The sequence below is a fragment of the Phodopus roborovskii genome, unplaced genomic scaffold (assembly GCF_943737965.1).
Source record: "Phodopus roborovskii unplaced genomic scaffold, PHOROB, whole genome shotgun sequence".
Taxonomy (NCBI): domain Eukaryota; kingdom Metazoa; phylum Chordata; class Mammalia; order Rodentia; family Cricetidae; genus Phodopus; species Phodopus roborovskii.
The window spans coordinates 19,913,152-19,931,864 of NW_026126540.1; the positions used below are offsets into that span (position 1 = coordinate 19,913,152).

At 41.9% G+C, this 18,713-nt stretch overlaps 2 protein-coding genes across 5 annotated transcripts in view; one reads left to right on the forward strand and one right to left on the reverse strand.

The window, feature by feature from the left end:
• Sh3d19 (SH3 domain containing 19) overlaps window positions 1–13,731 on the forward strand; it is a 144,686-nt gene extending 130,955 nt beyond the window's left edge. The window contains exons 16-21 of the mRNA XM_051199379.1: window positions 1,857–1,915; window positions 4,740–4,942; window positions 5,307–5,356; window positions 7,833–8,019; window positions 8,231–8,328; window positions 11,937–13,731. Of these exons, the coding sequence (XP_051055336.1) occupies window positions 1,857–1,915; window positions 4,740–4,942; window positions 5,307–5,356; window positions 7,833–8,019; window positions 8,231–8,328; window positions 11,937–12,053 (714 nt within the window). The 3' untranslated portion in view covers window positions 12,054–13,731. The remainder of the gene's footprint in view (window positions 1–1,856; window positions 1,916–4,739; window positions 4,943–5,306; window positions 5,357–7,832; window positions 8,020–8,230; window positions 8,329–11,936) is intronic.
• Kirrel1 (kirre like nephrin family adhesion molecule 1) overlaps window positions 1–18,713 on the reverse strand; it is a 1,148,154-nt gene that overhangs the window by 138,308 nt on the left and 991,133 nt on the right. The window lies entirely within an intron of this gene.

The window sequence follows — 18,713 nt, forward strand, 5'->3', positions numbered from 1 at the left end:
GCTCCCATTAGCTTGGGTCAGCTGTCTCTGGTTTTCCCCATCATGTTCTTGACCCGACCCCACCCCACCCCGTCACTGCCATGTCCATATGATCCCTCCTTACTCTCTTCAGCTGAACTCCAGGAGCTCAGCCCAGTGCTTGGCCATGGCACTGTATCTGCTTCCATCAGTTACTGGATGAAGGTTCTATGATGACAATTAGGCTAGTCACTAATCTGATTACAGGGAAGGCCTGTTCAGACACCCTCTCCATTATTGCTAGGAGTCTTAGCTGGGGTTATCCTGTGGATTCCTGAGAATATTAATTCTTTGAGGCCTTCCATTACCATCAGTTAGGTGCTACTAAACAGTTATGAAAGGATGTTCTGTGGGGTTTTGGTACCATCTCAGTTTGAGAGTACCAAGGCACTTTAACCTTGGGTAGTGGACCATTAATGGGTTCTTCACATAATATCTTCAAGTCTGATTGAAGAAAATTATATTGAAGCATCAAAATGTTATAGCTCCTAACAGCTGAACTTGTAACATACTCAAGAATATTGAAGGTCAGTAGCTATGAAACATAGGCTCCAAACATGATTGCTCCTTGAATACTTGTATAATGAGAGAAGATATGGCTCATTCCTTGATATAACCTATTGATACTATGAAATATCAATAGAGCTAGCTTAAAAGTTAACAGCTTATTTTGAAGGTGAAAAAAACCCAATAATTTTCCATTACATCAGAAACTTTAATATCTAAGTATAACAGAAAATCTGTATTTTTCAAATAGAATAGAGTTTGAGTCTCTTGGAGTATGAAATGTGGGTCTTAAAAATTACCCACTATAGATGTGGCCTGGTTCTTTGGAGAAAACTAACCAACATCCTCTAAATTAATAGTAAGAGTGATGTTAGTTTTAACACCCTTCATTTTTCTTCTGCTTAGTGTAACGGGGCTTTAAACAGCACAATTACCACACTGAAATCGATCACACCCAGTCGGCCACATTATTGGTATAAATGTTATTCCTAAGCCCACAAGTTTTTTTTTAAAAAAAAAATGTTTTAAAACACCAAACTTACAGAATTTATTTAAAAGGGCACTGATCTAATATAGACCTCATAGCCTTAAGTGGTTTTTGACTGCATGCATCTGGCCAAGACTTTTATTCCAGCCCAGCTCTACTGTTTATTGAAGTGCCTGGCACCTAGTAGATGCTCATTTATTATACATTGCTTTCTTCCTACCCTGTGTGAAGTGAAGGAACAAAGTCCCCTTCAATATATGGAGAGAATCCACAAATCTGATCAAACGCTTCATTTGGGGATCAAGGAGGCATTGCTGAATCGTGCCCTTCATTTGAACAGGGCAGCAGCATTATGACCTGATGGTTGATGTCTGTCTTAGTTCCTCCAATAAAGTGTAGAGAACTCTTAATGGCAGCAGGTTGAGCGATTGCTCAAGGAGGACTACATCAGAAGCCATTCTCCCTCCACCCCCTTAGACAGGGTCTCACTACAGTAGCCCAGGCTAGCCTCCACCTCAGCCTCCTGTGTGCTGGTGTTACGGGAGTGTTTTAGACAGGTCTCACTACAGTAGCCTGGGCTAGCCTCCACTTCATGATCCTCCTGCCTCAGCCTCCTATGTGCTGGTGTTATGGGAGTGAGTCACCACATCCAGCTGAACTTGTGTATTTTTTCTAAAACTCAGTTTTTGTTTTCTTAGTGTTCAGCAGCTGTACCGCCAATACACTCAACAACTAGCTTTCCTGATTAATTTAAATCATGCATTTCCTAATGACTTGATGTTAAATTTATCTTAACCAAATTATGAAAAAGAAGCAAGCATCACCCTGATTTTGTCTTTGCTAGGTTGATATTCCAGAAGGAAGAAGTGGAAAAAGAGAGTCATTTTCGTCTCACTGTACTAAGTAAGTTTTGTCTGTGTTCTTTTGTATAAAATTTAAAAACGGGGAAGAAATGAAGAATTTCTAAGCTGAATCTTTTCCATTGCATGATTAGCCAGATTCTCAGTGTCTTTACTTCTGAGGAGATTTTATTTGCTTAACATGTGATAGTGAGAGGCTAGAGACATGGTTCAGTGGTTAGGATGCCTGCTCCTACAGGAGACCCAAGTTCAATTCCTAGCACCCACATTAGGTAGCTTACAAGACGCAACTCCAATTCCAGGGGATCTGGACCCCTCTGCTGGCCTCTGAATGTGTGTGCATGCACTCCCACACCTGGAGGAAAGGGAAGAGAAGGAGAGGGGAGGGGGAGGGAAGGGGAGCCTGGAGAAAGGGTTCATCAATTAAAAAGAACAACGAGCTCACATGTGGCTCACAACCATCTATAATTCCAGTTCCAGGGGATCCAACGCTTTTCTCTGAGCGCTGTAGGCACCAGGCACACGTGTGGTGCACATACATACTTCAGGCAATATACTCATAACATAAGTGAATAAAAAAAAAGAAAACTGTTATAATAGAAACACATTTAAAAATCAATGCAGCCAGCTGATAGAAGCCAGCTTAAGCAGCCTTCCATACAGGCCTGGGAACAGCAAGGAAGCAGTCTAGATAAACGTGCCCTGGCCTGGCTACAGCCTGCAGAGATAGTTTTGTCATCAGTGAGATTTTAGTGTGGCTTCCTGGTGTTTCCCAGAAGCTGTTTTCATCATGAAAATATGTGTCTTAAAGAAGTATGAATCCTACAAAAACAGCCAGGTGAGGCCAGGGCCCAACTCAGTGATTGAAAGCTTACCTAGCAATATATGCAGCCCTGGGTTCAAATCCCACCCATAAAAACCACCAAGTGCACCTTACTAGATGTTTTGTGCTGTTTTGTTTTGGGGGACTAGGAAAGGTGAGGGGAGAGTTACAGAGAGTGCAGGCTCTTCCTGTGTGTCCCTGTGTTTGTGAGACCTTTCCAGGGATTTATATGCCTTTTATGCTTCATTGTAGCTCTTGTATGATTTAAAGCCTTGTCACAATGCAGCTTTATATTCTAGTTAAATGAGCAAATTAGGGCAGTTCACTACCTGGTGAAGACTGTAAACCTGTCTGTGAATAGGTCAGACATAAGGAGGTGTTCCGGGGACTGGAGACGATAAATGCAAAGGTTATCACAAATAAGAAAACTTTCAGTGCCACAGCATCAAGTCATACTTCAGGCTGTGTTTCTCCTCTGAGCAACAGATACCACACGGGCAGGTCGAGTTTAAATGGGTTTGAAGGGCCATTGATCTACTGATGCACTTAGATCAGAATTTGAATTCTGAAAGGGTCCGCCTTTCCATTACAGGCAGTTGTTTCCTCTTTAGATTTCTGCTGTTGAAACTTTCTTTCTGAGGCCTCAAATCAGAGGTCTGGTATTAAATCAGGCCTTCTGCAGAGCAAGTTCCATCTCTGCTTGTATCTCATTTTCCATCAAAATTGCAGCTCTCTAAAGGGTTGCTCCAGTCTCAGGAATTCGGCCTTCTGTTTTGTTCTTTGTTTGTTTGTTTTGGTTTTTGAGACAAGGTTTCTCTGTGTAGCTTTGGAGCCTGTCCTGGCTTTGTAGGCCAGGCTGGCCTTGAACTGCCTCTGCCTCCCTAGTGCTGGGATCAAAGGCGTGTGCCATCACCACCTGGCAGGAAATGCAGCCTTCTTAAAGGCTGCACATAGTCCTTTCAGAGCACCATGGTGGGTGGAGGATTATGTGTTTTGACAACATTTTTTTTGTTGTTTTTTGTTTTGTTTTGTTTTTTTACTTTCTAACTTGTCAGGCTCATTGACTCCTCCAGCTGGCTGGTGAGCATCCCTTCTGCCTGGCAGATGCCCCCTTGTACTGTCCTCATTCTTAAGCAAGACTTTGATGTCTTGCCCTGAGACTCTCAGGGGGACTATTCCCGATCCTGGCATATTTGTGATTGAAATGGTTCAGACTGGGCCATGGATTGCTTTGGCACAAAGACACAAACATTTGGAGTCTGGGGAGATTGTATAATTAAATAAAAACTGACCAAAAGGCAGATGTGCAGTGAGGACTACCAGTCAGCTACTGATCCGGAATGCTGCTTGATGTCTCTGGCCTTCAGCTCGGGCCTTCTGTGTTCAGAGCTTCACTACCTAGAAATGTGCCTTGTCATTTAGATGTGAAACTTACTCTTTTTCATGGAAGTTTGATTCATAGAACAAATAAACACACCTTGTTCCATAGTAAACAAGATATTTATTGAAAGACTGGATGCAAGTTGAAAAGTTTTGTTTTGTTTTGCTTTTTTAAGTCACCACTAGAGAATACTTTATTCTGCTTTTGTTGTTGTTGTTGTTTGGTTTTGGTTTTTTGGTTTTTGGTTTATGAGACAGGGTTTCTCTGTGTAGCTCTGGCTGTCCTGGAAGTCAGTTTGTAGACTCGGCTCATCGGAAACTCACTGAGCTCGGCCTGCCTCGCCTGCCTCTGCCTCCTGAGTGCTGGATTAAAGGTGTGCTTGAAACAGAATAAAGTGATGGGGGGGGGGCACAGGCCTTTAATCTCAACACTGGCAGAGGCTAGTGGGTCTCTGTGAGTTTGAGGCCAACCTGGCCTACAGAGTGAGTTCTAAGACAGCCAGGGCTACACAGAGAAACCCTATCTCCAACAAAAACAAACAAAAAGTGTTGCTTAATGGTAGACTTGAAAGTAAAGCCAATGAAGGCCTTTATTTTATTTTATTTATTTTATTTTATTTTGTAAATGCTCTTAAACTTAACCCTTAACCTTTTCTGTGTTAAGAGGCCCACGATGTATTGCTCGGTTTGAATATATCGGAGACCAGAAGGATGAGTTAAGTTTCTCAGAGGGAGAAGTAATTATACTTAAAGAATATGTGAACGAGGAATGGGCCAGAGGAGAGATTCGAGACAGAACTGGGATCTTCCCCCTTAACTTTGTGGAACTTCTGGAGGATCATCCCACATCTGGTGCAAACATCTTAAGTGAGTATGGAGAACGTGGTTGTTTATTGTGTCATTGCCTGATCCAAACACACCAGGAATTAATGACACTTCAGATGCTTAATAATCCATATTGCCATATTCATAAGGCAGAAGGAAAACTTGCCTTGAATGGTAATTTGGGTCAGAAACTAATTTTATTTATTGTTTTAGGTGGTTAGCAATGGCTACATGTGCGAAATGACAAAGACCTTTAGATAGTGGGTTGTACTGTTAACTGTGGTCCTGGTTAAATAAACAGTCCCAGGAAGCCAACATTACCACTCTCACCCAAAAATTCCACCCTAATCTATGTAGTCTTTTCATCTGACTTTTTTTTTTTTTTTTTTTTTTTTTTTTTAAATAGGCACAAAGGAGCCACCAAAGAAAAATGAAGACCCTGGCTCAAATTCTCAGGTAGGCTATTTGAGTGGATAACTGGTGACAGCCACATTTAAACCTGGGAGAATTGATGCTATAAATATTGAGAGAAAACAGTATGGAGCCACTTTTCTTGTTGTATGTTTGCAGTAGATTAGATAGTTGATATAATACTGTACATAAAATTCATGGGAAGCCGTGCAGCCCGATAGAAAGTGAAGAAACAGGTACACTACCTTTTGGTCTCCCCTTCCTCTTCTTCCCAAAACTTCCCAAATAGTCTACCTTTCTGTTTTCATGTCACAGGTGTTCCATTCCACTACTCCCTCATGTGTTGAGGGGTGTTAAGTTAGGCTCTGTGTAGCCCAGGCTAGCCTTGAACTTCTTATCTGTCATCCTGCCTCCACCTCCCAGGTGGTGATAATTAAAGTGTGCACAACCATGCCTGGTGCCCTCTCTTCTCCTCTCTCACTGAAGATTTTCTTTCCCTCATGATCTTCATTCCAGTTTCATGATCACACAACACACACACACACACATAAACATACCCACACACAATACATACAACATATACACACACAACCCATACACACACAAACACACACCCATAAGCATATGCACACACAATACACACACAACACATATACACATACAAATATACACACATAAACATACCCACATACACATATACACACACACACACACACACACGCAACAAATACACATACACGCATACTATTAGACAGTTTATTTGGGTTGGTTTTTCCTTTAATTTTGCTTTTTAGGTTTTGGTTTGTGTTATGTTTTGGACAGATTCTTTGTAGCCCAGGCTGGCCTCAAATATATGGCAATCCTCCTGCCTCAGCTTCCCAAGTGCTGGGATTGCAGGTGTGAGCCACCAAACCTAGCAGGCAAGGGGTTTTAAGATTTTTTTAGTTTTTTCCCTTTTGTTTTTCAGTCACTAGCTACTGAGAAGGGAAGTGGAAAGTGTCCCACCAGGAACTGTGGAAAGTGTTCTCTTCACGTTCTGTCATTTCACCGTCACAGCAACCCTTAAATAAAACTGAATCTCAGAGAACCCTGGTGCCACACATAGCCGGGTCTGGAACCCTTGCCTGCCTGGCTGCAAAGCCTTTGCCCTCCACTGCCTATGAGAGGCTCTGAAATACCAAGTTCCCATCCAACTTGGAAGAGCTGCGTCGAGGGGCAGAACCTTCTCTAACTCATTGGAGAGGGGGAGTTAAAGACGTGGTCTTGCTATGTAGACAGACAGACAGGCTTCAAATTCTAGAGAGATCCGCCTGCCTCTGCCTCCTAGGGACTGGGATTAAAGGTGTGCACCACTATGCCTGGGGGATAAGTAGTGTTTTGTTTTTTTAACTTTATTTTCATTTTTTAATTTGAATGGGTATTTTTGTGCCGTATATTCTGTCCATCACAAACATGCAGTGGAGGGCCAAACAGGGCATCAGATCCCCGGGAGCTGGAGTCACAGAGGGCTGTGAGTCACTACATGGGTGCTGGGAACCAAACCCAGGTCCTCTGCAAGAGCAGCCAGTGCTCTTAACCACTGAGCCACCTCTCCAGCCCCATGTGTGTGCTATGTGTGTGCAGGAACCTGTGGAAGCAAGCAGAGAATGCCTTATCCCCTAAGTTACAGGCAGTCTTAAACTGTTGTGTGTGTGCTGGGAACCAAACCCAAGTCCTCTGCAAGAGCAGTTAAGTGCTTTTAGCTGAGCCATCTCTCTAGCCCCACAGAAAAATGTTTGTTCTTTTTTTTTTTTTTTAATAAAAGTTTATTGTGTTCTGTCTGCATGTATGCCTATAGGCCAGAAGAGGGCACCAGATCTACTCGATGGTTATGAGCCACCATGGGGTTACTGGGAATTGAACTCAGGACCTCTAGAAGAACAATCACTGCTCTTAACCGCTGAGCCACCTCTACAGCCCCCAGGGGGGCGGAAATAGTCTTAATGGAGAATTAGAAGTTGCCTATCATTAGCTGGGTGGTGATGGTGCATGCCTTTAAATGCAAGCACTCAGGAAGCAGAAACAGGCGGATCTTTGTGAGTTTGAGGCCAGCCTGGTCTACAGAGCAAGTTCGAGGACAGCCAGAGCTGTTAAACAGAGAAATCCTGTCTTGAAAAACCAAAACCAAACAAACAAACAAAACAGCCTATCACAGTAGGTCACAAGAATATTAGGTAATTTACCCCTTTGCTTTTTTTATATTTTTCTATTTATCTGTGTGTGTGTGTTTACATATGCATGTGAATATCCTCAGAGGCCAGACAAGGGTGTTGGGTACCCATTGTGTAAGAGTTACAAATAGTTGAGCTGCCTGACACAGGTCATGGGGAACTGAACCCAAGGCTTCTGGGAAAGAAGCGTGTGCTCTTAACCACTAAGCCATCCCAGCAGCCGCCATGACTCTTTAGCTTTTATTCCTTATCATCCTTGAAGTGTTGGGATAAGCCCTGACGTTCCTTACCAGACTCACACTTTGAAACAGGCTAGCAGCCCTTCTGGAGAGTGGTGCAGAGCTCTGCACAGCTTTACAGCAGAGACCAGCGAGGACCTCTCCTTCAAACGTGGAGACCGGATCCTGATCCTCGAGCGGCTAGACTCCGACTGGTACCGCGGCCGACTGCACGACAGGGAAGGCATCTTCCCAGCCGTGTTTGTACAGCCCTGCCCAGGTATGACGGCTGCTGGATGTGACCAACTCTTCAAGGACCCAAAGCCTTTAAACAGTGTGTATTCCTTTACCTCTAGCCACACTTGACTTGTTTCCTATCTGCAGCTAGAAGAGATTAATAAATATTTGAAGGGTGACAAGACAGGTTCTTAGGATGTTTGTGTTTTGTGCGATTATCTTACTGCATATTTGAGGTTCTTTTGTCTTTGCAGCAGAAGCAAAAAGTATGGCTGCCACAGCACTGAAGAGGGGGAAGGTGAAAGCCCTTTATGATTTCCTTGGGGAAAATGAAGATGAGCTCTCTTTCAAGGTCAGCCTGCATACCTTCTTACACCTCACTAACAGCACACATTTTGCAATGTACTACAATGGGATATTGACCGTTACCTAAGAATGAAGACCTCTCAGACCCTAATTGTAAGGGAAGAGAGTGGGTAGGACTGTGCATGGTAACACAGCCCTATAAGTCCAGCTCTCAGGAGGCAGAAGGAGGAGGATCATATATTTGAGGCCAGCTTGAACCTCTAGTGAGGCCTTGTCCAAAAAGAGGGGGAGGGCATCACTTACAGACTGCAGGAAAACCTTGGCTTAGTAATCACAGCCTTCAAGTGATTCCTGTATCTTGGCTTTATAATATCAGATCTAGATATGGGAGTTTTCATTAAGACTGTTCTCCACAGCCCTCACAGCCTACTGCTAACATTGACTATGAGAAGTCAGATAGATAGCTCCTGCTTCAGATTGCTTTGGTAACCTGATAAGAGCTGTTCTTGTGCACAGAGACCCAGCAGTGCTTTGGGAAACAGCCCCAAAGTGGTGAGCTGAACTGTGAAGATTTTTTTTTTAAAAGAAACCCAGAAATAACCCTGACCTTCCTTACAGAAAAAGTATTTTCTCGAATGTGGAAATGAAGTATGTTTCTGTTGAGCCGTGGTCAGAGGAGAGAGCATGCAGGCAGAGCTTTAGGTCTGCACTGTAGGAAACAGCTGTGGCACAGTGGTAAAGTCTCCATCTTTGATGGCAGCCCATCACAATAAAGAATAAAGCCCCCGGGAGCAGTTGGATAAGATGAGACCTAGAACGGGGACTGCCCAAACAACATTTTACCTGAAGACAAGGAATAAATCTTGAGCTGCTGATTTGCAAGATAACGGTATCCAGATTTGAGGAGTTGTGGATCAAGGCATTAGAAAAAGATTAGAGTTTCCAACTTAGTTTGAGATGCCTGTCATTTGTTAACAATATTTATTAACAACAGTAGGAATGATATGTTAATATAAAACTGTCAGTCTTGGAATAAAGGAAACTGTCACAAAGTAGGAGTTAGCACCTTCACCTGACACCTCTTAGGCAGCGCCACTAGGCTGGTTGGCACCCTTTGCTCTTCAGATGAAATGTCCTCATAGGTGAAGAATCTGAATTCAAACTTTTAGGGGGTTATTTTGATTTTCATTCGTATCAATTCACAGAACTCACAGCATACCCTACAAAGAACAGGTTGTCCTCATAATGAGTGTCCTGTAAGTTAAATAGTCATGGGTTTTTTTTGTTAAGGGACTCTTTACTGCTTTCAGTGGTGTCGGTCATTAATATTTTATTAGATATTATTTAAAGGGGGCTGGAAAGATGGCTCAGAGGTTTTCAAGATTTATAATCCGTGTGTGTGTGCGCGCGGGTGCTTACACAGGAGCAAATGTGCTCCTGCAAGTACCTTCAGAAACCAGAGTTGTAGGAGCCCCTAGAGCTGGAGTTTCAGGTGGTTGCGAGCTGCCTGACATGGGTTCTGGGAACTGAACTAGGTCCCTGCAAGAGCAGTCTGTGCTTTTAACTACTGAGCCATCTAGCCAGTACTATTGTTTCCTTTTCTTTTTCTTTCTTTTTTCTTTCTTCCCCCTCCCCCCCTCATCTTTTTTGGAGGGAGTGGGCAGAGTCTTAAGGTCTCTCTATGTAGCCTGGCTGTCCTGGAAATCTCTCTGTACACCAGGCTGGCCTCGAACTCACAGAGATCTGCCTGCTTCTGCTTCCTGAGTGCTGGGATTAAAGGTGTGTGCCACCACCTGATGGCCCAGAGGTTAAGAGCACTGGCAGCTCTTCCAGAATTCCCAGCAACCACATGGTGGCTCACAACCATCTATAATGAGATCTGATGCCCTCTTCTGGTGTGCAGGCATACATGAAGGCAGAATACTATACATAATAAATAAATCTTTTTTAAACATTATTTAAATATGAATGTCCACAGCATATTAGTAGATAGATATCTTATATAATCCTAGAACTCAGGACTGACAATGGTTAGAAAAATAGTTTCAACTATTCATCACATTATAATTTAGGGCAGAAGTAACTTATTTGTAACAAATTTTGAATAGCCAAAATTTTAAGCAAAGTAAAATAAATAGATAAGTGACATCTGACATTCACCATGTTTTCAGCCCATTCACAAAAAAACGAAAGACTTTAATCAAATAATTTTGCAGACAGCTATGTAGTAGTACTACAAAGAAATCATTTATCCTAGTAAAGATATTTTTTTTAAAGTAGCCAGGGTCATCTGAGACCCTTGCAGAGCTTTAAAACCAGGCTTTAAGAAATTATTAGCCATCATAAGGAACAAAATCATATGTCTTCATCTGATACAGGAATTATAACTTGCACATGTGTAAGACACTACCACTGTGACTAATGTAGCATTCTCCTGTGTCAAGGCAAAGCCCTTGAGATGGGACTGGCTTAAAATGGATGTTGAGGCTAGGGAGGGATAGAATGAGCCACGTGTTAGAGGGAAACACTGCTGTGACAAGAATTAAAACAGAGTATAATGTGCCCTGCAATACCCTAATGTTTGATTTCTGGCTGTGTGGTAATTATATGTATAATCCTGACAAGTTGCATGATGTCTGAGCTTCAGACTCTTCATCTATAAAGCAAGGACATATAGAGCTGGGGAGATGCTCTGTGGGTAAAATGCTTTAGTACAGGATCAGGATTCAGATGCCCAGTAGCCATGTGAATGCAGAGGTCCTGGCAATCTGGGGGAGACAGGGACCCCCCCCCAAAGCAAGCTGCCTAGCTAGACTAGCTGAATTAGTGAGTTCTGGGTTCAAGTGAGAAAGACCTTTCCTCAGTATATAAGGCAGAGAATGATTGGGGAAGGCACTTGGCATCAACCTCTGGCTTTCACGTGTGTTCACACACACATGCACTTGTGCACACATGAGCCCACACACAAACACGGACACACACATGCATGCCTACCACCCACACACAAAATTAAAAAAAAAAAAAACTCTCTAAAATGGGGATGCTAATAGTACCCTTCTCTAGAAATACATTTATTTAAATAAGTTTATTTTTTGTAAGGAACAGACGAGGACAAAGCATGCAGGGATCTGTAATCTTTATGGAGGCATGACTGTCACTGTGTCCCTCTCTGATGGCCCTCATTAGTAGCAAAGCCACACTCTCTGTCTCTCTGTTGGCTTATTTGTCTTCCGACTCTAGAGTGAATCCATTATTTACTACACTATACCTATATTACCAAGAACCATGCCTGCTACATAGTAGGTATTCGGTAAATACTTGCTGCATGAAAATGTGTATATTGTGTGTATTTAGCTGATGCTGTTATTGATTAAAGAGTGGTGTAGATTAGGAATTGGTGAGCATAAGCTGGAAACAGTGTACAGCAAGGCTGACAGTGGCAGGGGATTGAGTTTACTTTGAGAAAAAGGGCTGCAAGCAAATGTCATCATTAGGTGCACATCATCTGTGAGGCTTGTCATTTAATCCTCTCTGCAAATCAAGATAAATGAGTTCTATGAAGAGGAGATTATTTACGCCGCTCCAGGTATGCTATGCTCTGTGCTTATGCCCTGCAGAAACCAATAATTATTTCTAACTCCTGTCTTCTTCCAGGCTGGAGATGTAATAACAGACCTGGAAACCATAGATGATGACTGGATGAGTGGAGAACTAATGGGAAGATCTGGAATATTTCCCAAAAACTATGTTCAGTTTCTACAAGTCAGCTGAAGGTGAAGCTTGGCTGTTCCTGGGCAGGACAACTCACTTGAACATTCATTCACTTTGACTATCAGATATTTTGCACTATTTTTTTAACAGAAAGAGAAATATCTAAGCCGTATGTGGTACACTAGGATTACTGAGAGCAGAAAACTTGTAGGTTTTATAGTTTAGCTTCATTCATAGTGGAAAGGTGTACGTAAATCGTGAGTGAGGAAGCCAGGAAGGAAATGTGAGTGGGGACAGTAGGCAGATGCACACTTCCCTGGGGAAATTATCTGGTGATGGCAGCATGGGGAAGCTAACGAGGAGGAACTGTACTCCTACACCTGTCCCCATCAACACATCTGAATTAACCATGCTTCTTCATTTTCTACTTTAGTTTAAAAAGAGGACGTTTGACATTCTACATGCTGTAACTATCAGGATATGGATGGTAATCGGAATTTTGTTTTTGATACTCAAATTAATTCTAACTGCTTGACCACATTAGTCTTAGTACCAGGGCAAATTCTTGCTTCAGGACAGATAGTTCAGTAACTAGTGGAACATTTACAAGCAGGTGGGGAAGTAAGCTCATGTTCCCCCGAATGCTCCTTGTGTTCCCAGCATTTCCCATTTGTCCAGGGACTTAAAGGGGTCAAAGGAACCAAAACCATCCCTGAGATGCCTTGCTAATACAACTAACCCTTCCACAGACATGCCACACTTATTTCTTCATCCATGTATACTTTATGTTAACAGGGTTATTATAAAGCACACTTTCTGAATCTGCAATCATTCCTTTGACAATTACTGGTACCCAAAGGAAAACTCGTTTTCTTTGCATTACCCCAGTAATACATAAAAGCTGTGTCTTGTTATAGTGCTACATTATGAATCATGGATAGTATCTTACATTACAGAGCAGATGGTAAGATGAAAAACAGAACCAAGGCCCAGTAGTTCATTCGTTTCTTCTCAATATAATCAGAAGGAAAAATAATTTAAGAGGACTGAAGGCTGGTGCAGCCCCCACTCCCATCCCCACCCCCAGCTCATCTCTGCAGTTATTGGAGTAAACACAAGACCACTTTCCTGCTGACCAGGGTAACACATTTTGAGCTTAAAAAATGATTCTTGCATGACTGAATCAATTACAGTTTACAAACTAAAGCCAAATGGATTGAAGACAATCTTTCTGATGGATCAGTGGGTTAACATTTCACTGGAAATGTAAAACACTTCCCAACAAGGTTCGTGGCTTTCTTCTGTTTTTGAGAAGAGCTCCATATGCTGGACACTTCTTAGTTCCTGTTGTTTTCCCCCATTATCCAACAAGCTGGGTAGCCAGTGATTATCTTAACTCGTGGCTGCTATAAGGAAGTTATATTTACTTTGACTTTGACTAAATTCCTTATCCCTGGCATATGGTTGCATTTCATTTTGGAATTTAGGACCTGGAGTTTCTACTATGTTTTGAGTGGAGAATGTATAAGGAAAATTATTGTCAGTTTTCAATCAAATTAATTTCATGGGACTGGGGTGACTTAAAGTGTTCTCCAAACTAAATTCTCATTTGCAGCTAGCCGTACAAGCACATGAAGGGGTCAAGAATGAGGAGTCGGGCATGAAGTGTCTTTGCCTATGGGATTTCAACATCTAATAGTAAAGATTCTGAAAAACCTATCTTTATTGAATAAAATAATTCCTCTTAAATGTTGGCCTTCTGTAAGCAGAATGATAAGTGCAATAGTTGTGTATCTACTTGACACTATAATAAACTGAACTGAACTTTTCAATTCCTTATCTTGGGCTATACTGTGTTTTTCAGAATGTAGACGGTATCTTACTTAGCCTTGTATCTCTGGTTGTTGCCCAGGTGGGTGAGGTGGCCCTGTGCTAGGCAGGTTTGTTGGACAGACAGATGGATTATTTACAGGCAGCAACAGCGCTATCGAGTTTACTCAATACCTTTCCTCTTTGTTGACAGAAATATATATATTGAAACAAATTCAGTTTTTTGTCATTTCACTCTACTATGTTGTTTTTCTTGCTATTTATTTCTCTCTCAACTAATATCAAAATGTATCTGTGGGGTTTCCATAGGTATCTTTTTTATTATATGTATTAATTGAAGTCAAGGCAGATATCAATAATATTCCAACAAAAATAATTGTATGCACAAAAATATATAAGAAATGGGAATGGATTGATGAGTTTGTTTTCAGAATTTTTAGGTGAAAGCTTCACATTGCTCTTCTTTGTCAGTCAGCTTTTCATAGCTGTGATAAAATACCTGATTATAAACAAGAAAATACTTGTTTTGCCTGGTTTCAAAGTTTTCAATCCAAGATCATCTGTCTCCACCAACGTGCACTTGAGGCATGCCATGGGGAGCTTTCTACCATATAGAATCCATGCCAGAAGAGGCAGGAAGGGGAGATGAAAGCAGGGAACAGGAGAGAAAAGAAAGGGCCAGCACAAGACATTCTCTAGATAGAGAGCAAACCCTTCAATACATGATCCTTCTGGGGACACCTTCCTGTCCAAACCACACATGATACAAACCTCTGAAAATGTTTTTTTATTAGGTTAAAATTGGAGAGGCCATTTTTAATATACTGCCTTGTTTTTGTTTGCAGTATGGGGGATTGAACCCAGTCCATGTGCATACTAGGCAAGCACTCTACTACTTAGCTACCTTCCCCCAACTCAACACATTATCCTTTGAACCCTAAAAACTGGGGTGTTTCCTTAGGTGCCTTTGTATACCTTGTACTAAGAATGTAACTTCTTTCATTGCTTTTGGAAATCAGTAACGTCAGAAGAGAGAATATTAGTGTATTTATCAAAATGTATTATTAGAACTGACATTAAAAAAAATACTTATAGGACTGTACAGCAGTGTCCCTAAAAATCGCTGTTGGTATTGCCTTTCTTCTATTTAACTACATAGGCCCAAGAAAACAGTGGTGGATATGTGGATCAGTTACAAGGGATTATTTTCCCTTTGGTGTGAACATCAGTGGTTTCTTGTAAGGAATGTCAGATGCACACAGGCCACAAGATTCATGATTCAACACCATTTTTAATGTCATTGAGTGAATCCATGAGCTGATTTTCAGAACTAACGGGAAATCAATTTCTACCACTTTGTGGGAGGAACAGAATCCAGAGCCTCCCTCAGAACACTGCTACCATCTAGGGGCCTCCCCTTGCATTACAAGGCTCTTCTACCACAGAGCTCAATAAAGGACTCAGCCAAAGTCACTGGCAGAGCCCTAAGTATAGTCTAGCTCAGCTAATGACCTATCTAGTGTGTTTTCCATTTATTAGGCTAAAATGATGTGTTTCCCTTTGACTGTTAAAACCCTTTATGTGGCCAGAGAGATGGGTTAGCAGATAAGAACACATCCTGCTCTTCCAGAGGACCCAGCATCCATGACAACCAGCTCACAACTGCCTACAGCTTCAGCTAGAACACATGAAACCCTTTTCCAGACTCCAGGGAAACCTGTATATAGATGGCTTTCATTCCCATAGACACAAACATATGAATAAAATAACTCTTTAAAATGTTTTGATGTTTTCTTAGCCTGTAAAAGTTACAGCTGCTCATATAACTCATTAAAAAGAGTCCCACGGGTACCCTGTAATCCCAGTACTGGGGGCACTGATGCAGGAAGGAATGAGAAGGGAAGGAGGAGGATTTACTGTACAAAACAAATTAAAGCTCTAAATATCTTAAAGTTGTTCTATATCAATGTTTTTGTGTGCGTGCATGCGCGCACGTGTGTGTGTGTGTGTGTGTGTGTGTGTGTGTGTGTATCATGTGCCCATGCACGTTAGTGTTGGCTCCCTTGGAAATGGAGTTTACAGATGGTTCTGAACCACCATGTGGGTGCTGGGAATGGAACTCAGGTCCTCTGCAAGCACAACCAATGCTCTTAACAACTGAACCATCTCTCCAGCCCCTGAAATGTTCTTTCAGATAGAAAGTACAAGCCAACCTGGCCCTGCATGCCTGTGATCCCAGAATTTGGGAGTAGAGGCAGGCAGATCAGAAATTCAAGGCATGATTAGTCAGTGAATTCAAAGCTAGCCTAAGCTATATAAGACTGTCTAGGAAGACAGTTTGTGAGTAAGAAATCCTGTCAGTCTGTTTTATGTAGACGTTGTAAACCAATGTTATCTAGAAACTCAAGTTGTGAGTTCATCCACTGATGGACAATTCCTTTTTCTGTGACTGCTTATAATTCAGGTCTGTAGGATTTGTAAGTCTGTGTAACAAGCCAACTCCAAACTACATGTCAGATAAAAAAAAAAAAAGTTATACAAAATGAGTCTGGGGAACATTCTGGATGATTTTAAATAAATCCTAACTGTATATACAGTAGGGACTGTTACTTTATCTATTACAAGTAATAATTCACCAACATTCTTTTCAACATGATTCAAATTCATAATTCAGATATTATCTATTGTTGTCTACTACTCAAAAATTAACCAGAAATCTTTTTGTTGTTTGCAACAGGGTCTCCTTATGTAGCCCAGACAGAACTAACTCATGATCATCGTGTTTGAGCCTCTCAAGTGCTAGAATTAGTCGTTAGCCACATCTGGCTGACCAACAATCTAAATTACCATTCTGTATTTATTCTTTCTGTATATTTTTAACTTATTTTTTAAGGAAAGCAAGTGAAAAACAAAAGGAAATCTGTGGCGGTGCAAGCCTTTTACCCCAGCACTCAGGAGGCAGCAGCAGGTAAGAGGCCAGCCTGGACCACAAAGGGAGTTCCAGGATAGGCTGTGCTCTTACAGAGAAACCCTGTCTCAAAAAAAAAAAAAAAAAAAAAAAAAAAAAAAAAACAGAAGAAAGAAAACAAGCTAGACATGACTAAACACAGCTGTTCTCAGCTACTTGTTGAGGCTGGGATGGCAAAGTCACTTCAGCCTAAGAGGGTTAAAACTCAAACTTCAATCTGAAGCCAATATGGGCAATGTAGTAAAACCTCACATCTAAATAATTAAGAGTCGGGCACATCGACATAGCCTATAATCCTAGCACTTGATAGGTAGAGGCAGGAGGACAAGGAGTTTAAGGCTATTCTTTGATACAGTTAATCCACAACAAGACACATGAGTCCATCTCAAAAACAAAATATATCAATCTACATTTATTTCTTCAATCATGCAGAAGTACTTTATTAAGAGTCCAACTCAAAGACCATTGTAGTCAACCACATTGTTTCCCAGGCCTCCAAGTGGCCATTACTTCTCAAAGGCCTCCGTGTGCCAGGCAGTGGTAGTGCACACCTGTAATCCCAGCATTGGAGGCAAGGGCAAACATATCTCAGCAGGTTTGAGGACAACCATGGATACACAGAGAAACCCTGTTTTGGGGGTGGAAAGGGAATGGGGCACAGTGCATTTAACCCTTCAGTTCAGTAGCACAAAGACAGTACTGTCTTCTCTGGATGTATGAGAATGTTGACATGATTTTTAAAAATATACAAGAGTGGTGAAAAAGTTGTGTGCAGAGCAAACAAGCAGGTCAGAACTGGGTTGGGCCATGAGCAGGCCCAGGTAACCCCTAGGGCACTCTAAGTAAGATGAGATGGTGCATGTCTTTAATTCCAGTAATCAAGAGACAGAGACCAAAGGATCACCAAGGAGTTTGAGGTTAGCCTGCTCAATAAAGTGAGTTCCATGCCAGCCAGAGTTGCCTAGCTAAGACTCTGTCTCAAAAACAAAACATATAGCAAACTGGGTGTGGTAACACAAACCTTTCTTTAACCCCATCACTTGGAAGGCAGAGGCAAGCTAATCTCTGTGAGTTCAAGGTCAGCCTGTTCAAGGTCAGCCTGGGCTACATAGTTTCTGGACAGAGCTATATAGTAAGAACCTCTCTCTAAATATAATCCCAGTACTTGTACTAGAGAGGCAGAGGCAAGTGGGTCTCTGTGCGTTCCAGGCCCCTCTGCTCTACAAAGCTACACAAAGAAACACTGTCACGAAGAGCCAAAAACAAAAGCAAATTAAAAAACAAACAAACAACAACAAAAAAATCAATAAAAAACCAGCCAGGCACACACCTTTAATTACAGTACTCTGGTGGATCTCTGAGTTCAAGACCAGCCTGGTCTACAGAGAGAATTCCAGGGGGGGAGGGTTTCACACAGAGAACAAAAACCACAAAGCAAACAGCAAAAATAAAGGTGCTAAACCCCCTACAAATGTGAAACTCAAGTGGTCTAACCATTCTGTTCTTGGTTCTTCCTACTGGATGGGTAGACTGCTTCAGGATCATGTTCTAGGGGATGGATACAGAAGATTTCTTGAGAATGAGGTAAATGAGACCTTACAGAAACTGAGTACCTCAGGTAGGAAGTTTCAGAACCACATTCTCCAGCACAACTACAGCAGAACCCTGCAGCTAGGAATCATTGTTGTCTGGCCTCTGGGATGCTGGACAGCATTATCAGATCCAGCACTTTTTTATAAATGGTACCCACAGAAGCCAAGAACCCTATGACAGAGGGGGAGGAATAGTGGCCAGTCCCAAATAGGTGTGAAAGGGTAAGTTCAGTGTGGAAAGCATAAGTGGGACAGACAGGACAGCAGAGTCCAACAAAATCAGTGACCAGGTTGGCTACACCCACCCATTTTAAAATCAAGTCATTATTT